The sequence below is a fragment of the Nelusetta ayraudi genome, unplaced genomic scaffold (genome assembly GCF_046127955.1).
Source record: "Nelusetta ayraudi isolate G7.1 ecotype Tasmania unplaced genomic scaffold, CSIRO-AGI_Nayr_v1 ptg000113l, whole genome shotgun sequence".
Classification (NCBI taxonomy): Eukaryota; Metazoa; Chordata; class Actinopteri; order Tetraodontiformes; family Monacanthidae; genus Nelusetta; species Nelusetta ayraudi.
The window spans coordinates 83,214-106,817 of NW_027466163.1; the positions used below are offsets into that span (position 1 = coordinate 83,214).

The following is a 23,604-nucleotide window of genomic DNA, read 5'->3' on the forward strand; positions in this document are numbered from 1 at the left end:
CACCCCTCCCCTCCCCTTCTTCCTCCTCTCCCTCTCTCTCTCTCTCCCTCTGTTCACCTTGCCTTCTCGGGCTGCGTGTTTTATTGTTGCGTCAGAGCCAAAGACAGCGAGCGAGCCAGGAGCAGCAGCAGCAGCAGCAGCAGCAGCAGCAGCATGCCGGGGGAGAGCACGCACAGATCCATCCCCGCTGACAAGCAGGCCGAGCAGGATGGAGAGGAGGCTGGTCTCCCTGGAACAGGTAGGCACCCTGGGGGTTGGTGGTGGGTGGGTGGTGGGGAGGGGGGGGGGGGGGTGATGCTCGCTGTGGGGACGGCAGAGGAAGAGTGAGCTGGATGTGGGAAGAGGTGACGTATCGCTGCTACTGGAGAGATGCAGTTTGAAGCTGCTGTGGTCCTGAGCCACTGCAGCCTCCTCCCTGCTGCTGCCACCCCGTCCACATCTACACCCCTCCAGCACTTTCCTTCATGTTATTACTATTAGCCGTTACTGCTATCATAGCGTGACTCCTCCCTTCCCCCGGCCAGCCTCAGCCTGAAACATGACACAGCAGCAGCAGCACTCTGTTACTGGAGTGTACTTGCAAGCACACCGCCGCATGCACAAGGCTGCGCTTGTTGTTTTCTTCTTTGTTGTTTTTCCTCCATAAAATGCCGTCCGGAACCGCGGCAGTCCTCTCGCGTCACTGCCGAAGGTTCGGAACCATGAAATTGTGCCAGACGGTGACATTGTAGTGAGAAGGAGGAGGAGAAATTGAGGGAAAGTTGTATTGGTGGTGATGAGTGTTTGGGAGGATCAAAGTTCTGTCGCTACCGTTCACGGCAGGAGTTGTTGGAGGAAAAAGCTCATGGAGATATTTGCCCTGGCTTCATGCGTACGTCCTGTATAGCAGACAGCAGCTAGAACAGAGGGGGGGGTCGCTTGTTGCCTCTCGTGCTGACATGCACTTGACCTACTTGGGAGGGTGGAGCATTGACGGCCAGGGAGTGGATGGAGTGAAAACAGGAAGGCAGGAGGCCTCCGGCTGGAGCGGAGCTGCGAGCGACGCTCACCCTTGGGGCTGACGGGCCGGGCCGGGCCTGGCCCGGCGCCGCAGCCTCTGTGACGCAGCTCCAGTCTGCTCGGCTCGCCCGTGGCCTGCTCCTCTCTCGTGGCAGGCTGCGCACTCGCTGTCGCTGCTGTGTCTTTTTTTTTTTTTTTTTAAAGAAGAAGAGACGTGCCGCTGCAAAGCGGAGCTGGGGACAGAAAGAGCGCCGGGCGAGGGAGAGGCAGCCGTGGAAGCAGGACTACTGCCAGTGATTTAGCAAAACATTTAGCATCAACCTGATCAGAGTCAAGACCAGTGTTTGTGCACACCTTGGATCAGTCTGCTGGATTTTCAAAAGCACATACAAATCTTTTGTATCAACTGCAGTGGATTTTTAAATCCTAACACATTCAACTTGTATCCCATGGATTCCGCTGACTGTATCGGGGCGATGCAGTGCGTCAGGTCTGATCCAGGAGGCATGATTCAGCACACACAAACACACCGACGCTGTCGCTGGTGCCCGTGATGGCATCGGCCACCGCAGTCAGTGTGTATGAGAGCGTGAGATCAGCGAGGGAGGAGAAATGGAGGCTCTGACATAGCGAGGGGGGGGGGGTCACGGGATAAAGTGGTGCAAGGGACACCGCAGCATACAACTTAATTCTATGCTGTTCCAAGTGGAACGGAGTGGAGGCTGAGATGGGCTGGATGTGGAGAGGAGGCCTGCTGTCAAGAGATCTGAGATGTAATTAATATCCTGTATCCGGCCATTTCTGGCAAAACAAGTCTGGCTTTGTGAGCCGGCGCTCAGTGAGCCAGCGCCACGGTGACGAATCAGAATGTGGGCTTGAGGTCACTGCTCAGCCGCCCAGTTAGCGCCGTAAATGAAAGGCGCTGTCCCGTCCCAGAACGTTGCATTGAGGCCGATGCCGACGCCACATCCTGGGGGGCAAATGGATGGTTTGATGAAAGTAATCCATCCAACATGAGAGAAGTCATCAAAGTGAAAGAATCAGGAACACAGGCCCGCTGTTAGCCTCCCATAGCATGGTGATAAACTAGAATGTCCTTCCCAGTACGCTCCTGGTCTTTCATTCATCCATCCTATAAATTCTTTGCACATTTTTTCCACATTGCTGGTGGCAGTCGTGAGGAGGGTGTATCATAGTAGACGGGCTAGAGATGGCAGGACAAGTTGCTCAGCCAGGTGTTTGCCCTGCCATGAGACTGCCTTGTTTGCATTTCCTCCCCAGCAAAGCATTGGTTTGAGCATGAAGCGAAACAAAAGCACATTTACAGAGGCCTGAATGAAGCTTTCTGGAGATTTACTGTATGGAGGTTGTTGTTGTTTTTTTTTTAACATAATTAATTCTGGAATAAAACTACACTGAAGTCTGGACTAAAATAACAGTCTGAAAATATTTCAATGTTGTACCTTTATTGTATCTTGTGCATCTTTAAGTTGATTATTTGAAACTAAAAGTCATTAAAGCAAATACCTTGCGTTGTTATTGTAGTTACATTAACTTTTCTGACATGTTTTTTTTTTTTTTTTGATTTGATTTTACAAAGTCCACTTGACCTGAAGGTCAGGAATGTTGGAGATGTCTTCCTTCATCTGGGATCCAAGTGCTTCCCATTTTATGTCAACTGGATCATTCTGATTCTTTGCTTTTCAGACATGACGAGACATCCTTCGACTGACTCCACCCCCAGTGACAGTGGCTCCTCCCCTACTGACAGTGGTTCTAGCCCCTCTCCCAGCACTCCTCAGAAGCTGCTCCCAGCATGCACCTCTCCATTTGGACCAAGAATATTTCCTGCCAAACCCAGCTCCTCTGGTACCCCAAGGCCTCAACCTGAAGGCTCTGACCATCGCAGCAACAACCCAAACAGATTGTCTGGACAGCTGGGTGGCCACGGACCATGTGGTCGCCATGTTCCTCTCAAGATGGAGAGAATAAAGGTGTTTGTCGGCCTGGCTAGTTGATATTTTGCTGCAGATTTGCTGTTCTGACTATTGCACCTGTAAACTCAGAAGTGCTTTCTTGTGTGTTCGCTGTAGGTCCTGACTGGTTCTGAGGTGGAGAGCGACTTCCAAGAACCACAAACCATCGACACACGAGTGGTGATGGGTCAAGAGGCTCGGCTCAAAACGATGGAGCTCAAGACGGGACAGCAGCTCGTCAAGCCGAGCGCTCAGGCTTTGCCAAACTTTCCAGAACCCCAAACGCCAGGAAAGGAAAGCAGGCGAGAGACCAAGAAAGATGAAAACCAAGTCCAAACCCTTCACAAGCAGCAGGACTCACAGAAGGAGCCAATCCAGCCCCCAAACACACTCCCTCTCCCTTTCCACAGCGACCTCTGTCCTTCGCCCTCAGAGCCGAGCGCAATAGGTGACAATTCAGATGACAAACAGGAGGAAGGTGGAGATCGCCCCCTAGATGAAGTGCCTTGCCGTTCTTTTTCTGAGCTGGCCTGTCCAGTGGCTCTGTCCTTCTCTGAGCCTGCCTACGCCGTTGACCCACTTCGCGTGGGCGTGCCCTCTTCGCTTGACCCTGACCTGTACTATACGGCACCGTCAACCCCAATCAAGATGTCTTCATGCTCTTCGCACCTTAAGCACCACTCGTACCCCGGCTCGCCCGCCTGCCCACTCTCCCCTGGTTCTCCCTCTGACAGCGAGGACTTGTGTTCCCCTCTCACCTCGCCCTCTGGCTCCTACATCACTGCAGAGGGAGGCAGCTGGACCTCCTCGTACACCTCCTCCACTTCGCCATCAGCCTCCCCTAACCTGCTCCTTATAGAAGAAGCACAGGAGGCCCCTGCCTGCTTCGTGGCGTCCCTGTCAGAAATCGGAGACGAGGTCGGGGATGACAAAGGGAGGGCAGGTCCGGAGAGAGAGGTGGAGAGAGTGGGGGAACTTTGCTCGTACCGTCCTGAGGATTTCGTCTCAAACTCACAAACAGTAATCCAAGCCATCCTTGAAGAAGATGAGGTTCTAAAGGAAGAAGAGGTCAAGATTTCCAGAGAAAGTTGTCGTCCTTGTTGGGTGACAGAGAGCACGTTGCATCAAAGGAGCAGTAGCAGCCACAGCAGCGACTCCCAAGATAACGGCGGAGGCTCTGAAAGCTCCCTGTGTCCATTGGAAGAGGCCACTGCGGGAAGGGAAGAGTATCCCCGAGCCAAGCAAGCTTGTCTTAAACTGCCCTTGGAGGCGTGCATGTCCCAAGACAGTTTTGGACTGATGGAAGACCATTTGGACCTGCGCTCAACGACGATCACCCCTGATATAGAGGACTCCACCTTGGCTTCTTCCAGTCTGAGCCCCGACTCTCCGATGATCCCGCTGGATGACTTCTGCCGCGGAGCCTTTGGCAGATTCTGCCCGAGTTCCTACATGTTCTCCCAAGCGGTGTGCGCTGACGACATTCCAGAGGACGAAAGGATGATACCTGCCTCGCTCCTCTCCTTCCCACTCAACACAAACCTCGTTTTCCGGGCCGACTCGATGGAAATCACACTCTTTCCCACGGAGGACGAGAATGAAATAGAGGAGGGCGACGACGGAAACGAAGAGAAGGATGTCAACGCGTACGCGGCGGGGGAGGAGGAAGCAGACGTCGAGGACGATGACGACGACGAAGACAACTATGACTTTGACGACGACGTTGAGATTGACGACAGCGGGAATAACGATGACGACGAAGATGAAGACAGTGTCGGCCACGACGAGGCTGCAAAGGAAGCCAAGGTAGAGGTCAAAGTGGTGGAGGAGGAGGACAAAAATGAAGGAGAAGAAGAAGAAGAGGAGGAGGACGAGGATGAGGATGAGTGTGATAGCAAAGCTGTGGAGGATCCTACAGATGAGGACAGCTCAGCATCTTTCCTCCACTCACTTTCAGAGACGTCAATCAATGAAGGCTTGGACGAGGCTTTCTGCTTTCACGATGACACGGACGACTCATTGGATTCTGCCTCCTTTAACGGGGAGGAAGATGAACGTTTATACAGCACAGAAAGGCATGCACAATCACTGGAGTCCACACAAGAGGATCCAGACCAGACTGATGTCAAACAAGAACCTCAACAGGGGACAAACGCAGGCGAAAGTCAAGGCCAACTTGTGAGCATACCACAAAATACAGACAAATCGGACATCTTCGATACTCCCTGTCTTTCTCTGTCAATTGCTACCCACTGTGCAGGCCACAGTTCAGAATCTACAATTATGGACCAACTTGTATCCCCTCATTCACAGTTGGACACAGTTGAACTGGAGCACGCCAGTGAATTAGGCCACCCGTCATCATTGGACAGGCAAGAGTGCTCAGAGAAGCCAATAGAAAACCAGGAACCATCTCATCTGTCAGAAACAGTCTCCAGGCAACAGGGATCCTCGAGCGACCTGGATCCTGGATCCGTCCTGCTTGGATGTCAGGATATCACAAAATCTTTTACTCCTTGTGAACAAGCAACAAAGAGACCTCATTTTGGTTCTGCAACTTCCACCTTTGCTCCAATCGATGACTCAAACATCTCTCATGCTTCTGCATCTGTGTCACAGGAGATGATCAAATTAGCTCCTGCAATGGAACTGGCTGCAGCTACCACCAAGATGCCAGATCTTGATTTGAAGCAGAGCAGTGACATTTCAAATGAAGCACCAACAAAAGAACAGACCAGAACTGGCCCAGAATGTGTAGAACAAACCAGTGATTATTCAGAGGAGGAGCTCACTGAGGAACCAGAGAGAGACTCTTATAAACTGCTTATCAAGCCTCGCCATCGTCAGGCAAAAAGCCACATGACAATAGGAGTGAGCAGACTTGCATTAGCAAAATCATTTTCCATGAAAGTTGAAGCATCTGGAGAGGCAAACACAACGATTGGGTCTAATATCCATAAGGACTCTGACACTGAGCTCCACCAAAAGAATGGAAACGCAGCAGCTGAATCCAGAAGCGTGGAAACCAGAAGCAGTGACTCTGGACTCGTTCAGAACAAAGCCAGTGCAACCAATGATTTGAACAAAGGCGTTCCCCTTCTCTCCTGCCCTAAAGATCCCACCTCTAACCCCAGCAATATTCCTCTTTCAACATTAGCAGACATCATCCCAGAGGTTGCTGACAACCTGGCCCTCACTCCCGAACACTGTCCCAGAGACTCTGCCCAGGAGAACCTGAGGGAAAACACCCTCGGCACAGACGAGGGGGCTTTAGGTGCCGCCGGATCCCCACACTCGCCAATGGCTATTTCACCTAAAAGGGAGAATTCAGAAACAGACGTAAGCAGGGAGATGGGCCCAGGGGCCGGGGCATGGCGGGATGACAGGGTGGGGATGGGGTTCGGTCTAGGGTTTGGATCAGGGGCCAACCTGAGTGTCTGGGGGGCAGGGGAAGCTCTCTCCCTGTCCCTGGACAAAAGGTACCAACTGGAGTCGGAAAGTCTGCTCATGTGTGACACAAAGGGCCAAAGCGCTGAGATGGTCGTGGCTCCCAACATGAGCGATGATGAGTGCAAAATCTACGACAACGTCATGGGCTTTGTTCTGGATGAAGAGGACAATAACAGCGAGGGCGAGGAGCGCAAAGAGGCTGCGGATGAGAGGATGGAAGGAAGGGGAACGTCTGAGTCCAACACAAAATGCTGGAAGTCCATCGGAGAGCTTTCAGCAGAAGGAGAGTATGGAAGCTCGACATTGCCAGGGGGGAATCCCAATCCAAGCAACGATCTTGACAACGCAGACGCACAGCCTCCAGAGAGTTGGAGGAATTCAGACAACAACAACAACTCAGCATTTGACCCCTTAGATGTAGCCATGTACGGAAATCTGAATGCTCTGTCAGAGGAAGTAAGACACCAGGGGGGGAGCGTCGGCGTTAGAGAGTCGTTGTCTAACATCCCACTGGAAGAGATACCAAATCCTGATGGAGACCAACCAGCAGCAGATGGCTGTAGGAACCAGGTATCAGTCCAGGCAGCAGGTACCTGTAGAGGTTCACCGCCCTCACCTGACACTTCCATGCACAAAGATGTGACAGAGCAAACCTTCTCTTCATCTGACAAAAGCAGGCCAGTCAATCAGATAGTGATGCCTGAGAGTGATACAGCACTTTCTCTGCTAAATGGCTCCTTTGGTTCCTTCACTCCTAAAAGTAAAGCGAAGGAACCTGGACCTAAAGCTTGCCAAGGAGACAAGAGAAACGCAGACGCTCATTTAGATCTCCAGCCGGTGGAGCCCGAAGATGAAGCCCAAAGAAAGGATGAGAAAAGTGCTCCAACCTCCAGACCTTCGAGTGAACCAAAGACAAGCGATGCCTTCGGAGGACGGCAGCGGGTTGTTTGCAACTCAGGGGACGAGGACGCGGATCAGAAAGCAGAGGAAACCAAAAGGAAGGCTGAAAAGAAGGGAAAGAAAAACAAAAGGGAAATAAAAACAGCGCCTGAAGCAAACTGCCCGGAGAGCTCGGAGTACCGCAGCCCTCGAGAGGAAGTCTGCACGGAAAAGCCAACGGGGGCTAAGCGAGGGAGGAGGGGCAGGCAGAACAAACACAGGGCGTCCCAAACAGGCGGCCACGCTGACTCCAGCCCTGAGTCGGTCGACGATCCAAAGAAAGCCTCGTCGATGGCTGCGGCTGATCCCACTTCCAATGAGACGACGATGAACAATCCCGAGAGTGAAACGGGCCAAAGAGAGAACTGCCAACCTTCGCAGTCCGAGGGTCTGAAAGCGTCTTCGGGGACGGAAAGTGCTGAGTCTGTTTCACAGCTGCGAGCGAGGGACTGTAACAGCGACCGTGCCACGGCGACAACACAGGCTGCGCACAAGTTGAGAGCCGTGGCAGTGAACCCGGAGCCACCCAGGCAGCTGGAGGTTCTGGATAACAGGCCACTGACGGTGGATGTCAACGACAACAACATAGAACCCATGCACAGCCCGCCACGCCAGGACGCCGCATCAAGGGCTCCGCCTCGCCCGTCATCCTCGGCACGCCCCGCCCCCCCCTCCTCGCCTCCGCCCGCGTCAGAGTCTGAGGATGACCTCCCGACCCCCGTGCAGGAATCTCAACCAGTCCAATCGTCCGGCCCGCTGCTTTGCTCCGCCTGCACGACCACACAGGAAGTCTTGGACCCTTCGCTCGTGCCCAACGACAGCCTCCGACCGGGACTTCCTGTGCTCCCCGCGCTGACCCTGGCACTCCCGTCAAAGCCACGCGGCCAGGAGTCGCCTTCGCCCGGGGCCAGGACTCAGGACCCGGCTCTCCTTCCAGACTCTGCTCCCCGCTCGCAGTCCCAGTCCTTCTCACAGCGCCCACCTCAGCTCGACGTCAAGCGGAGCAAGCAGAGCTGCACATGGAGCGCACAGGACGCACACAGAGGTGAGCAGCAGCCTCGAACGCACCTGCAATTCCTTGTGCAGCTTGACGAGTTGCTTAACCTGCTCTCCTCAGTAAAAACATCTCTCAAACTAAACTGATAAAAGACTTATTTACGTTTCCATGTAATAGAAATCATTTGTAATATACAGGCGCTGCCCGGAACGTGAGAATATCAAGTAAAGGTTGTTTTATTGTGGCAATTTAAGATGAAAGCAACACAGCTTATTGAGCCATTCCACGCAAACTTTGTAACTTTGTAACGTTGTAACTTTGCTCATTAAGATTTTCAGCTCATTAAAACCACAAAGCCACAAACTCAGAACATTATTATAAAATTTGTTTTTTTTTTTTTTTTTACCTGATCAGCAAAATCCAAAGAAATAAAAACTTGAAATATATTGATTTGCATATTATTCCTTTATATATGTCACATTAGAGAGAGAGAGAGCACTTATGTCCATATAGACATAAGTGGTTGATTTTTCCTTCCTTTCTTACTCTATGAATAGTTTTTTTTTTATATTTTTTTTAATTTCTTTTTAATTCATATTATTTTTTCTTTTTATGTCAATTTTCCCAATGTGGGATACCTCAAGGCATTCTATTCTATTCTATTCCATGCAGTGCAACAGCTGCAAGTGTGTGATTGTGTAAGCGTGTGCTCGCTCAGGTCCGGTGCTGGCTGAGGAGGAGACAGACAGTGAGACGGATGGTGGACACGCTGGAGGTCACGCTGGAGGTCACGGCTCTCAGCCCAGAGGGAAAGGAAACGGAGGCGTGCTGGACAAGAGCAGCACATCCAGCCAGGGGGAGGTGGAGCTTTTCTCTCCTCGCCGCAAGAGCGACAGACTGTCGGGCTGCCCGATGATCCACGGCCACAAGATGTCGGAGGACATTGACTTGTCCTTCAGGAACAACGGTCAGTGGCTTCCTCCGTCCAGCCTGAGCAGTGCCTGTCGTCTGCGTCGGCACGCTGTAGATATCCACAGCTCTGCTGTTCTTTACGGCTTCTCCGTACATTTCTCATAACTTGAAACGATAGGAGGCACAATTCATGACTTTGCTTGGAGACGATGGCTCTTTATAAAGCAGAATTGCCTCAAAGGGAATTCGATGTATCATCTGTGCTCTAATTAAAGAGAGTCTTTGCGCTGTGTATTGCTTGGATTAGCACTCGGCCGGGATCTAATTAGATCAGAGTCTGTAAATGCCCTCGTTCATTCTGGTGCCTCAACTGGTTTCTATGGCGATGAAGTTGTGACACTGGTTGCTCAAGTGTGAATTGAATGTGTACTGTATGTTTGCTCAGCCTCCATATTGGTTTCCTGTAATGAGTCTGAAAGCGACGGGTCGGTGCCTGAACTGGAGGGGTCGGAACCACTCAGACCGTCAGAGCCCCAAGTTAGTGGTGCTGCACTTTGGAAAAACAAACCCCACAAGTTCTTATTGAATGAATGTGTTTAACTCTCATTCTCCTTGTGTAGTCAATGTCCTCTCCGGATGAGGGCAACCGACCAAAGCAGAGTCGCAGTGAGAAGAAGGCTCGCAAGGTCTGGCGGCAGCTGCCAGCTGTGCAATCTCACTGCAATATCTTTTAAAAAAATAGTCTGTCTTTTATCTTCAACACTTTCCACTGTGTGTGTGTGTGTGTGTGTGTGTGTGTGTGTGTGTGTGTGTGTGTGTGTGTGTGTGTGTGTGTGTGTGTGTGTGTGTGTGTGCGCGCGTGGCAGGCCATGTCCAAATTGGGTCTCAAGCCAGTACACGGTGTGACCAGGATCACCATCAGGAAGTCCAAAAGTATTTTGTTTGTTATCAACAGACCAGATGTCTTTAAGAGCCCCGCATCCGATATTTACATAGTGTTTGGAGAGGCAAAGGTAAGTCTGTCTATCAATCTATCATCCCTCCATCCACCCATCTATCTATCCATCTATCATCTGTCCATCAATCTATCCATCCTTCTATCCATCCATCCACCCACCTATCCATCCATCCATCCATCCATCCATCCACCCACCTATCCAGCCATCCATCCATCCATCCATCCATCCACCCACCCACCCACCCACCTATCCATCCATCCATCCATCCACCCACCTATCCATCCATCCAGCCATCCATCCACCCACCTATCCATCCATCCATCCATCCATCCATCCAGCCATCCATCCACCCACCTATCCATCCAGCCATCCATCCATCCATCCATCCATCCATCCACCCACCTATCCATCCATCCATCCATCCATCCATCCACCCACCTATCCATCATCCATCTATCCATCCATCCATCCATCCATCCACCCACCTATCCATCCATCCATCCACCCACCCACCCACCTATCCATCCATCCATCTATCCACCCACCCACCCACCTATCCATCCACCCACCCACCTATCCATCCATCCATCCATCCATCCATCCATCCATCTATCTACCTCTCTCTTCCAGATTGAGGACTTGTCCCAGCAGGCTCACAAAGCCGCGGCAGAGAAGTTCAAGGTGCCTATGACCTCTTCTCCGCTGGCTCCGCCCATCCCACCCAGCCTCACCATCAAGGAGGAGAGCGAGGAAGATGAAGAAGAGGTACCGTCCGACACTTGAGTCACTGTGCCGTGTTTACGCAGCCATTTGCATGAAAGCCAAGACAAAGTGTGTGGACCTGTCTCCGTGTTCTTCTCCACCAGGTGGACGACGGAGGTCTGGAGCAGAGGGACATCGAGCTGGTGATGGCTCAGGCCAACGTGTCGCGGGCCAAGGCCGTCCGTGCACTGAAACACAACAAGAACGACATAGTGAATGCTATCATGGTGAGGTGCGGCAGTGGGGGGGAGGGGGGCGGAGCCGCAGGGGGAGAAGGGAGTACGTCCTGCACGGTAAACAACATGAGTCACGGCCAGCGAGCAGAGGAGAGCACGTTGACAGGTTCCTGTTTGGAACAACACGATGCTTTGTTCTGATTGGCCGTCTTCACTTCAAGGGAAAGTGGGCGGAACAAAGAGCACCGCTCGTCAGGTGTTGCAGTCGAGTCACTTCACAATGGGTTGGCGCTGAATCAGAATGAACGCACACATCAACGTGTTTTCGAACACAAAATGCAACTGCGGTTCCACTGTAAAACAGCCGTCAACAAAATGTTGTGACTCGATTGTTTTTGTCAGAAAACAATAACAGATGTGGAGGCGAACTGCACAACACTGCTGCAGACTCACTGGAGTTTGCCCACAGCGTCCTAGCGGCCTCCGCTGTACCACTTGAAAACCACTAGGTGGCAGCAAAGCTCCGAGAAAAATGATCTCACAATGTGACGCAGTTGTTTTATTTCCCGTGCTTCATGTTTTCCCGTTCTACAATATACTTTGCAATACACGGTTTTAAAAAATAAATAAATAAATAAATAAAAAAAAACCCACTTTAAGGTCTTTACGTGTTTCAGCCTGCATTCATCTGACCCTTCTCTTATTCCGTCTCATTTGTCTGCCTTCCATGTAGGAGCTGACCATGTGAGCAGCGGATGAGTGGACGTGTTGCCCCCTCCTTCAGCCTGTAAAGCCTAAAACGCTGCTGATTCCTCTGTATTGCTGCTGCTGTATGTTGCATCCCCAATATCATCTCAATAAAGAGTTCCAACGTGGACCGTGACCACATGGGAGAGGAATGCTATTCACTACGCAAATATAATATTTTGAGCACGGTAACGGACACACACACACACACACACACACACACACACACACACACACACACACACAGAAAAAGAGAATATGAATTCCTGACATTTTATTTCCATTTCACCCATTAAAACCCTGGACAAATGAATGAAAAGAGCCTTTAGTAGTAAGTAGTAGGAAGTAATTATAGAAAGTATTAGCTATTGGTAAATTGGTAAATACGTACAACTGTGTTGTGATTTTGCATTTTTCCCCCCCACCCTTTTTCATGCTACAGTATTATAGAACAACAATTTTTTTTTTAAATAACTTTACCTTTTTGGACATGTTGAGATTTTTACATTCTGCACACTTCACAGAAAGCATCCAGTATTTCTCAAAATAAAACACAACCGTCTCACAATGGAAAATGATGACTTTGACACTGAACTAATGGATAATAAGCATCGGAAAAGCCATTTCTTCAAGAATGTTTACAGAGCTTTCTTTGCGATGGCGTTTCTCACAGGGTAATAAACCTTCCCGACATCCCAGAATAGCCAATAGTTTAATTTCCGTCCCTGCCGCCTCCTCCGTTGTCTCCTTGTTGAAGTGGCCACAGGGACGCCTTCGGGATCCGTTATAGTGTGACCGGCTCGTACCCTGACGTGGGGGTTTTAGCGGGCAGCACGTTGTTTGCAAAGTCTTCCTGGGTGGTCACGTTCCCGGCAGGGAAGTATCTGGCCACCACGATCCAGAAGCCGTCGGACGCTCTGGCCTTCCCGACCCCGAGTGTCGTGGTGCTCTTCCACACCATCGCTGAGAAACGACCTGGCGGCGAAGCAGAATCACAAAATGACAGAGTTCTGCATTTCTTATCGTCCAATGATGCAATACTTCCCAGTGCAGGAGTGAGTATGACCTTTCCACAACGTGATTTGTTTTGTTGAGGACGATGCGGACATTGTGTTGAATGGTCACTTCAACCTGCCACTGAGGAACAGCCCCTCTGTTCGTCCCACCTGTTGCTGCAGTGAATCCAGGCTGGTCGAAGTCGTACTGCTTCGCCTCATTGTACCAGCGGTCTGAAACGTCCTTCCCTGCAGACACAACAGAGCGCCACTTCAACTCCGGGGACGCTTTAATCAGTCCCGTGTTTTGCTCATTGATCGGAATGACGGCCGTGGGAAAAAGATCGAGTCGATAAATGGTTTTTGGTTTACAGCGCTGCACTCCGCTGTCACCCAGCAGTGCATCGTGGGAGATGTTGAATAACACACATCTTCCTGGGTGGACATGTTTCAGAGGTGACTCACAGAGTCTGAGTCTGAACAAAGAGGAGAGGGGGCGGGGGGGGACAGATCCCAGCTGGTCTTCTGTGAGCTCTATAGACCCAACCAGTGGAGCTCTGGAGCAACCAGTCTCAAACAGCCCCTTCGTCTCCTCTAAAAATAGAATATTGCCTGTGTATATAAAAGCATATAGAGATCACAGAGTATGTACCTGACAGCTCGTACCAGTCATAAGCCAGATTTTCCCCACAGTTCTCTGCAAACACAGTGTGTGTGATGATACGCGTGACAGCCAGACGCTTGGCGTAGCTGCGAGATGAGCCAAGAGAATGACAGCAACAGTAACTGCACAACTGCACCTTTCATTTTGGACACCGTACAAGGTGCAGTTTGGCAAGGGAGAAGCATGAACAGTGATGCAAAGTATCTTGTTGAGTTTCCACTGTGATGTGCGAGTGTGTGTTGAACCCACCGGGCAGCCTCTTTGCTCAGCTTGCTGCTCAGCACCAGCGGAGGCGCCTGGTGCTTCCTCCTGTACTCATTATGACACTGCAGCGCCTCCTTGGTGAACTGCTTGGAGGCTGAGAGACACACAGAGACACAGACAGACAGGCCAAGCAGTCAGACAGACAGACAGGCCACGCAGTCAGTCAGTCAGACAGGCCAAGCAGTCAGTCAGACAGGCCAAGCAGTCAGACAGACAGACAGGCCACGCAGTCAGTCAGTCAGACAGGCCAAGCAGTCAGACAGACAGGCCAAGCAGTCAGACAGACAGACAGGCCAAGCAGACAGACAGACCAAGCAGACAGACAGGCCAGGCAGTCATACAGACCAAGCAGTCAGACAGACCAAGCAGTCAGACAGACAGGCCAAGCAGTCAGTCAGACAGGCCAAGCAGACAGACAGGCTGGACAAACCTTTTGAATACAAAAGTAAAGAGGTCAGAACAAGTGCAAAGTAACGCAGTATAGACGAGTGCTGCATTCATCACGTCATAGCGATCGGAATCAGAATAGAAAAGTAAAAACTGAGGGTGAACAAGTAAACAATGTGCAATGTTTAAAATGTGTGAATTTAAGGCTGCTTTTCGTACTGACGCTCCTTTTTTACCGTCTTTTTGCAAAGCAACTTTGGCCCTGCTGGCCAAAAGACAGAATGCATCATATTTATTTATTTATTTATTTGTTTGTTTGTTTTCTATTTCCGCGGTTGGTTTCTTTTGAAACGGAAACTTCCGTCCATCTTTTGGGCTCATTTGCTTCCGAAATCCTTCACTCATCCCCTGACTCACTGACTCGGGACTTCTAGCAGTTCACTGTACTGCACTCATCACGGTACACACACGTCAGACCCAGCGCCTCTCAAAAAAAAAAAAAGAACAACGATTAAAAAGCCCGACTCGCTCTGTTGCCGTCGTCTTTCCGCGACGTTTGTTTTTCCTGCGTCAGCGTGGGCGCGATGCATGATGGGATATGTTGCTGGGGGGACGGAGGGGGGCGTCCACCGGTTGTACAGTCACTCATTTTAGCGGTGCATTGCGGGATGGCGCGAGACAACTTTTTAGGGTCCAACATTGAACACTCGGGACAGCACGACTCACTGATTGAGCCACTAGTTAAACAGTGACTGCTACTCGCTAGCGAGTGGCTGCTACAAGTTAAACAGTGACTGCTACAAGTTAGCGAGTGACTGCTACTAGTTAGCGAGTGGCTGCTACAAGTTAAACAGTGGCTGCTACAAGTTAGCGAGTGACTGCCACTAGTTAAACAGTAACTGCTACTCGCTAGCGAGTGACTGCCACTAGTTAAACAGTGACTGCTACTAGTTAAACAGTGACTGCTACTAGTTAGCGAGTGGCTGCCACTAGTTAAACAGTGACTGCTACTCGCTAGCGAGTGGCTGCTACAAGTTAAACAGTGGCTGCTACAAGTTAAACAGTGACTGCCACTAGTTAAACAGTGACTGCTACAAGTTAGCGAGTGGCTGCCACTAGTTAAACAGTGGCTGCTACTAGTTAAACAGTGACTGCTACTAGTTAGCGAGTGACTGCTACTAGTTAGCTACAGCCAACAGTTGCAACTTACCCGACTCCCCCATGGCGTGCTCATGCAGGCGGCTGTGGCGATCAGCTCGCTGTCATCATGTCAACCTGAAGCCGAAACAAATTAGTCGGCTCGGCTCCGCCTCGGCTCGGCTTCTCCCATGTGTGCTGAGATCCAGGAAGTGCCATGAAGTTCTGTGATGGGTTTAAAGCCTCGCTGTTTCCGAGGCGGCGCGAGTTGTTTTTACATTTCATTCATGTAGGTCGTGATTTTGCTCACGACGGCGGCGTCTTCCGCCTTCGTTTTTACGATCTCCTTGACGTTTCACATGTTTTCAGTATCATCAGGTGAAGTGTTGGTTGCGAGCCAAGGAGGCGAGGCGGGCTGGTAACACTAATGAATGCTGACGCATGTTCATAAACTGCATTAAAGCGAGGGAAACTTACACACACACCTAATGTGTTTTACCGTCTTTGACCAGCAGGGGGTGGTGGTGGACACACAAAGCCCCGAGAAATGAAACCTTTTCTCAAGCATTTCTCCGGAAAGCGTCAAGAAAATGAACCTCGACGCCACCGTCGCGTGTGAGTAGTGCAGGGAGGAAGCCGCCCAGCATCTCTCAGCATCCCTGCAAATGATAGAGAAGCTGTGGCTTCATCTGCGTCTCTGGGAGCTGGGAGCTGGGAGCTTGTGTGGCCTCGGGACCATCACATCCACTGGGCTGCTGGGAGCCGGTGGCCAGTGTTGCCCCTCCACCGACACCAGCACCGTGGCTTCTGATGGAGCGCCGCGCTCACAATACTTTGCTGTGGATCCTGTTTCACTGAAAATAGAAGCAGAGTTTGTGTTTAGCCGTGTTGTGCATTCTGCATGTGTGTAACTTGTATTTCACAGATGGAAGCATTCATTTGATTCTAAATAATAACGATGAATGACTTATTGCTAATTCAATATAACCCTCTACCGGCTGCAGTCGACATGAGGACGCGTCGACGCCGGTCAAAGCGGTCCAGCAGGTTGTTACTTCCGCTTGTATGACTGCTGTTTGAAGCTGCCGGCCAATGTCTTGTAATCAATTACCTGTCGACGCTAATGTATCCAAACATTTTCTCTATCAACTGTTCAGACGAGCGCTGGAGCAACACGAGGATGACTTCAAGTTAATGAGGTAAGACATGGAGCACAAACCCCTCAAGAGCATTGTTTTTATACACCACAGGCAGGAGCTCCACCCCTTTTTGTCTTTTCTACATGGACGTAAAGGCCTCATCTGTCATGAGGTGGAGCCGTGTGCAAAGCCACAGACCGGGGGTGCATCTCTTAAAACATTATGGCCGAGCACTCGGTATTGAATCAAACAAGCTGACGTTGCAACCTTTCCGTTTACTTGGCAGTCTGCGGTGTGCAGGCGGAAGCGACGTCGGCCGACGGGGATCCAGGTAAGAGCGCCACCGGCAGGTGGACGACATGGCAACAGTAAAGTTCATAAAAGTTCACATGGGCAGTCGCCGGTTCTCTAGCGAGTTCTAGATACTTTCCCACTGAGAGCTGAAACCATTGTGTTCGTCTATTGTGTTGAAATTGACCAATGTTCAACGGCGCTATCGTCCTGCCAATGTAACCTAATTGTTTATTTATTTTTACAAAAGTCCACATTGAAACACCGTGAAAATTCATTCGCAGCTTGGTTCCTCTCAAATTGTGCCAAAATGAAGGACGCTGATACGCATCTTAGCAAAGCATCTTAGCAGCTGCTGGCTCTTTCTTCTTTACTGTGGTCTACCATTATAAAACAGTTGGACACTGCCGGCTTAGACGGAGAGGACACAACAAACTCACTCGTAGCTGCACCAAAGTTCAATTCATGACATCTGGGTTCCTTAATATGAGTGGACTGGTTGGGAAAAGTCCGGCCACTTGATTTCTCATTTACCCGATTGCCCCATCCAATTAGATTGATCGCCTGCCCGCCTCCTAATTCCATCTGCCTGGGGATGGGGCTGGACGGTGGAAACTACCCCCCCCCCTCCCCCCATTGACATATGAAAATAGCAAAAACACAATTTCAGACATTCAAAACACATTTGTGTTAATCTGTCACTTTTATTGTATAAAATGAATCCAAGTACAAGACATAGACGCCAGATAAAACTCTCAGCGTGTGTGGAGTTTGTTTCTCGGATGGAATGATTCTCACTCTTTCAGGCTATTACGTGTTTAAATCTAACAATAGCAATAATAGAAAACAACAAGACTCAAACTAAAGGAAATACTGTCGCCGACATACCAACGCTGAAATCAAACATACTGTGTAGTCGAAATGCTAACAATGCTTTGTTAAAACATCAAAGTAGTCAAGTGCTTTTAGTTATCAGCCATTTTCACACAAACACGATTTGAACGGATTCCAAAATTAGAAACCTTGAGAGGAAGCGGTGAGATGTCTGCATCAGGCCACAAACGCTGCCGCCCTGAGGTTCCTCCACTGCATTGCAGGCAGACAAGAATCTCCTGAATGGATCAAATCAAAACAACCAAAAAAAAAAAAAAAAGAATGCCTTCGGGATCCTTTGAAGTGTGACCGCCTCTTGACCTCACACGGAGGCTTTCGCTGGCAGCACGTTGTTCTCAAAGTGTCCTTGGTTCGTAATGTTCCCGGCGGGGAAGTATCTGGCCACCACAAAGGAGGAGCCGTCAGAAGCTGTGGCCTTTCCGACGCCCAACTTCTTGGTGCTCTTCCACACCATAGCTGTGAAATGACCTGGGGGGGGGGGGGGGGGGAGTGTAGTGGAGAGCAAAGAAAAACAGGAGAAAAATAGACTCGGATCAGCGATCAGATCTGAGTTGCGGTCGCCTACAGACCAACTATCAGCCCAAACCGCCTGCTTCCCTCTGTTTCACCTCATGGCGAAGCTCCTTCACACGAGTCAGTGTGAATCGCTGTGGAGTGATTCACTAATGCATTGCTTCCATCTGGAGCTTTGAGGCCAAAACTAGTAAATGACTTCTTGTGCTGGGAAGTGATACAGAGGGCTGCTATTTCCCTGCTAATGATGATCACCCAAATAATCATATTGAGAGACGCCCCATCTGGTCCAGACCAGGGCAAACATCCATCCGGGCCAAAAATAGCTCAGTTATTGGAATGATCAATTGTGAGAAGATCCCGTTTCCATGTATGTTTTGTACATGAAGACTGATCTCAATCCCTGTGCAGCTGTCACTGTAAACTCTCACCTGTTCCTGAGGAGAATCCAGGCCGGTTGAAATTGTACTGCTTCACCTCCTCGTACCAGCGGTCTGAAACATCCTTCCCTGCAGACACATAGCAGAGCGTGATTCAAACTCCAGCGATGCTTACATCAGTCCTGTGTGTGACTTATTGATCAGAGTGACGGCCGTGGGAGAAGCTGGAGTCACAGTTTACAGTGCTGCACTCGCTGAGGGAGACCATACCTCCTCCTTCTGGGCCCTCAAACCATGCCGGGCTTGTTCTACAGACCGTTCATTCTTTGAATTCAAAATTAGCGCCGCACTTTGCTGGATGGCGCTTCTGGTTTCAAAAAGGAGGTTAAACGCAGGAGTACCAAAAATGCAGAAGTAGCCGTGATGGGAGTCGGCTACTTCTGCATGGAAGGGCGCGACGCCAACGGAGTGACAGTGTTGAAAGAACACCACGAAGGCTTCACGGAGCGCTGACAATACACAAGTCAAGACTGACGGTTTGAGAGACTGTTTATACAGCAACTGTGCTGTCTTTGAGTATCTGTGGCTATTTTGCAGTCTGTCTCAGAGGTCCGGTAAGGTTTAGTCTTTTCACAATATGGTCAAACTCATTGACTCGCTGTCACCCAGCAGTGCATTGTGGGAGACGTTGAGTAACACACATCTTCCTGGGCTGACATGTTTTGGTGGTGACTCACACAGTCTGAGCTCCCACATGATGAATGAAGAGCAGGAGGAAACCCAGCTGCTCCCTCTCAGTCCTGGCTGAGCTCTGTAGACTCAACCAGTGGAGCTCTGCAGACTCAACCAGTGGAGCTCTGGAGCAACCAGTGGAGCTCTGTAGACTCAACCAGTGGAGCTCTGGAGCAACCAGTGGAGCTCTGTAGACTCAACCAGTGGAGCTCTGTAGACTCAACCAGTGGAGCTCTTCAGACTCAACCAGTGGAGCTCTGTACTGTAGACTCAACCAGTGGAGCTCTGGAGCAACCAGTGGAGCTCTGTAGACTCAACCAGTGGAGCTCTGTAGACTCAACCAGTGGAGCTCTGGAGCAACCAGTGGAGCTCTGTAGACTCAACCAGTGGAGCTCTGTAGACTCAACCAGTGGAGCTCTGGAGCAACCAGTGGAGCTCTGTAGACTCAACCAGTGGAGCTCTGTAGACTCAACCAGTGGAGCTCTGGAGCAACCAGTGGAGCTCTGTAGACTCAACCAGTGGAGCTCTGTAGACTCAACCAGTGGAGCTCTGGAGCAACCAGTGGAGCTCTGCAGACTCAACCAGTGGAGCTCTGGAGCAACCAGTCCCACTCAAACACTGCCAAGCAGCCCCTTCAGCTCCTCTATAAATAGCATGTTGCTTGTGTATGTTAGACATATACACATCGTCAGTCACGTACCTGATTGGTCATAGGAGGCCCATGCCAGATTCTCTCCACAGCTCCCCCTACTGGACTGCTCGCTGTGTTTCAGGATACGTGTGCTGGCCAGACTTTCGGCATAGCTGTGAGGTTAGAGAGAGATGGCAATAGTAAGAGAAGTGTGAGCTCGACCCAGCCGCTGTTGGCTTTTCTTGTACTAAATGAGACGTGTTTTCGGTCTTGAGAAGCCGACTTGTTAACGGAACCTGGAAAATACTTTGCCACAAGTTGAAGTTTTGCTTTCATACAAAAGAAAACAAGGTTATTTCAACAGGAAACGGACAACTGCACAGATCTGTCCATCCATCCATCCATCAATCCATCTTCAATAGCCTGCACTCAGGGTGTGGGGGGTCTGCTGGAGGCTGGAATGCAGCAAGAAAACCTTTTCTGCAATTTAGCCCCTAATGCTCCCCTCAAATGTTGGAAAGTCAGCAGTGCCATGGCAACTCCCCGCCTCTTCCTTTGTGGCCAAAGTAGCAAAAGAACTCACAAAATTGTTTTTTTTTTTTCAGAGTGTTTGTGTGTCGCGTGTGAACGGCTCATATTTGTGGATTCAGACTTCCGAGACATTTCAAGCAATTGAGAAAGGCTGCGGGTGAGTTGCTTTTCAGGCTGAGCATTGATTGTTTCCCCTGACTGTGCACATTCAGCCTTGGAAGGCTTTTAAAGCTGTTCAGGCTAATGGCCTGAACCCTTCCACCCTTTGGATGGAGTTCCCTGCCTGTCTCAGAAGAGTTGGCATTTGTCAGAAATAAAAAAAAAAAAGTCCAGATATTCATTTAAATCCCTGAAAATTCATTCTGTTTTTCTGTGTGTGTTTTAACTCTGAGGTCACGAGTCTCAAAGTAAACACCGTCGCCATCGACCACTCTGAGTGAAGTGCGCTGGGATTGAAACGCAGCAGCGTTTCCCTTGACGACCAGACTGGCCGGACTCGGCGCTTGGATGTGCTCAAGAAAGCAGAATGAAAGACATCGGCGTATACAGATAGGCAGATGTCCCGTCGCCGGCAGTCGTAACCCGAGCAGAAGCCGTTTCTCCTGAAGTCTGGCGAGCCGGCAGGAGAGAAGTTCAGCTGCAAACTGAAACCAGTGGCCAATGTGCTCCATCTTATCATGGTGCCCTTGGTGCCCGTACTGATTTGCAGGGTTTTATTGCTGTTGTTCATGTCATAAACATCAAAATGAGCCACAGGCACAAACAGAATGCCAGGCTGGACCGAAAGGTGTGTGTGTGTGTGTGTGTGTGTGTGTGTGTGTGTGTGTGTGTGTGTGTGTGTGTGTGTGTGTGTGTGTGTGTGTGTGTGTGTGTGTGTGTGTGTGTGTGTTGAACCCACCGGGCAGCCTCTTTGCTCAGCTTGCTGCACAGCACCAGTGGAGGCGCCTGGTGCTTCCTCCTGTACTCATTGTGACACTGCAGCGCCTCCTTGGTGAACTGCTTGGAGGCTGAAAGGCAGACAGAGACACAGACAGACTGTGCAGTCAGACAGACAGACTGTGCAGACAGACAGAGCGGTCTGACAGGCACGGAGATGATGCAACGCACGGCTGGGGGAAGCAGGCCCGAGCCCAACGACGCACCAGTGTGTGACCTCAGTGGTGACTGAAGACACGGCCACTGTCGGCCCGGTGCCTGTCGGCCCGGTGCCTGTCACTCACTGCCTGTTTTCATGAGGCCCGCAGTCTCCCGAGTGGCCCACACAATGGCAACATTGACACAGACGCACAGACAAGAGGACGAGCGGCAATGCTGCTAATTAGCCAGCATGTGCCGGGCCTGCCGCAAGACAAATATGAGCCAAAGGCAGGAAGAAAGAGGAAGAACACTTGTGGGAACATTTCCCTTTGTCAAATGCGGACGTGCCCTCAAACCTTTCTGACAGGCGAGATGGAAAAGTTTAGCAAGCGACCGACTAACTAGCAACTAAGCAACACGTTCTTTTAAATTCTCATCCCATACATGTTTAAGTCCGCTACACTGGTTCCAACTCACCCGACTTCCCCATGGCGTGGTCACAGGCAGCTGTCACTCAGCTCAGTAGCACGCGTGAAGGTTGAAGGAAAGCAGCTCCGTCGTGCTTCTCCGCCCAGCGTCTCACTCTTTGGCTCTTGCTCTCCTGCACCCCGCCCCCCCCTCTCCTCTACTCCCCCCCCCCCCCCTCCAAGCGCTGCCTGTCTCTCGCTCACTCTTTGAAGCAACTGCCTGGCCGCGCTCTCCTCTGCTTCCTCCCCAAACTCACAGCAGCTGTGGAACCTCCCGCCCTCTACTCCTCCACGCTGGCCTGGGTAGAACACGCTGCTCCAGCTGGGCTTCCCCTGGACATGCAAATGACTGTGGCTGTGCCTCTGCCTGCTCACCTCGTCATATCTTCGCAGCGCACACAGCCGCGCTGTCTGTCGCTCAGCATTCCTGCAAATGAAAGTGGAGCCCCGTGGCTTCATCGATGACATCATCTCTGTCAGACAAACGCCCTTATATGGCTTCGAGACCGTAACATTTATTGGCCCGCTGTAATTTGGCGCCCAGCGTTTCTTCTCCAGAACTGCACCCAGGACTGAGGCTTCTCCTCTCTCACTCACACACACTCGCAGTCCTTTCACTTTCATTTCACAGACAGAAGTATTCATATCATTCTAAATGCTCATGAGGAAAACCTCTCACATTCAAGTGACCTTCTGCAGCTGACACCAGGACAACCAGTCCCGCGGGTTGCACGGTTGTTTGGCGCTGTTTCACTAAACGGCCGAACCCTCTCGTCTAACCAACAGGTTAGACCAGCAGGAACGCTGTCGTTTGGAAGCGACCCGGAAGTGATTTTAAAGTTACTGCGGCGTGGAAAGAGTGCAATCGGGACGGTTCGCTGAAGACGCGGTGCAGTGTGGAAGAGTGGCACTCTCAGTTTCACAAAACCTCCCACCCTGTTCAGAGATTAGCATTAGCATTCTGATGTCACTACGCAGCAGGAGCTCGGCTCCTCTTGTCTTGACTACATGAGTGTAATAGCCTTATCAGCCACAAGGGGGAGCTGTGTGCAAAGACACGAGGACCGGCCTCGCTCATCGTTGCAACAAAGTGCAACTCCTGACGCCTTTGCTCCTTAATGTGAGCGGCCGTGGCGGGATTCATGTGAAGAGTCGGGCCACTTGATCTCTCATTAGCCTGATGGCTCCGTCCAATCAGATTGATTTGCTCCCCGCCTCCTCCTGCCAGCTGCACTGTGCAAGAGCACATTTCCATAGTGGTCTGGAGACACTTTGCAGCCATGCGTCCTGATTCACGCTAATTGAGATGGCCCGTGGCGTGTGTGTGTGTGTGTGTGTGTGTGTGTGTGTGTGTGTGTGTGTGTGTGTGTGTGTGTGTGTGTGTGTGTGTGTGGGCTCGGGGGACTGGGCCATTTAATTGATGGGGAGAGCCCCTGTGAGAGGGACAGTGCAGACATGGATCCATGCAGATATGACATCATTTGTCTCTGCACATGGCCATCATATCTGCTGCACTTACTGCTTGGCTCCCTCCCCGTCAGCTGCCACATCCGTCCCCTGCTCCTCTCCTCCCTGTCATTTCCCC

At 50.8% G+C, this 23,604-nt stretch overlaps 2 protein-coding genes across 2 annotated transcripts; one reads left to right on the top strand and one right to left on the bottom strand.

Moving 5' to 3' along the window:
* Positions 1–33: 33 nt before the first annotated feature.
* nacad (NAC alpha domain containing) lies at positions 34–12,054 on the top strand. The gene is made up of 10 exons (XM_076049302.1): positions 34–238; positions 2,707–2,993; positions 3,093–8,409; positions 9,080–9,328; positions 9,719–9,810; positions 9,894–9,959; positions 10,140–10,286; positions 10,863–10,997; positions 11,099–11,221; positions 11,904–12,054. The coding sequence occupies exons 1-10, from the start codon at positions 154–156 to the stop codon at positions 11,916–11,918; spliced, it is 6,516 nt and encodes a 2,171-aa protein (XP_075905417.1). The 5' UTR covers positions 34–153; the 3' UTR covers positions 11,919–12,054.
* A 144-nt stretch (positions 12,055–12,198) lies between these two features.
* On the bottom strand, positions 12,199–22,171 carry glipr2l (GLI pathogenesis-related 2, like). The gene is made up of 10 exons (XM_076049303.1): positions 22,030–22,171; positions 21,374–21,482; positions 20,014–20,117; positions 18,633–18,710; positions 17,994–18,156; positions 15,438–15,469; positions 13,826–13,934; positions 13,565–13,662; positions 13,084–13,161; positions 12,199–12,892 (listed from the first exon to the last, which is right to left on the bottom strand). The coding sequence occupies exons 1-10, from the start codon at positions 22,040–22,042 to the stop codon at positions 12,702–12,704; spliced, it is 975 nt and encodes a 324-aa protein (XP_075905418.1). The 5' UTR covers positions 22,043–22,171; the 3' UTR covers positions 12,199–12,701.
* Between the last annotated feature and the right edge of the window lie 1,433 nt (positions 22,172–23,604).

Bases quoted from the DNA above. Each gene is read 5' to 3' on its own strand.
- nacad (XM_076049302.1), top strand. From the start codon at position 154: ATGCCGGGGGAGAGCACGCACAGATCCATCCCCGCTGACAAGCAGGCC. The intron at 2,994-3,092 runs GTGTTTGTCGGC...TGTTCGCTGTAG, and splicing joins TCAAGATGGAGAGAATAAAG to GTCCTGACTGGTTCTGAGGT. The intron at 9,811-9,893 runs GTTAGTGGTGCT...CTCCTTGTGTAG, and splicing joins TCAGACCGTCAGAGCCCCAA to TCAATGTCCTCTCCGGATGA.
- glipr2l (XM_076049303.1), bottom strand. The intron at 18,711-20,013 runs GTACGTGACTGA...ATGTGTCTGCAG, and splicing joins GGCCTCCTATGACCAATCAG to GGAAGGATGTTTCAGACCGC. The intron at 13,162-13,564 runs GTACATACTCTG...TTGTGTCTGCAG, and splicing joins TGACTGGTACGAGCTGTCAG to GGAAGGACGTTTCAGACCGC.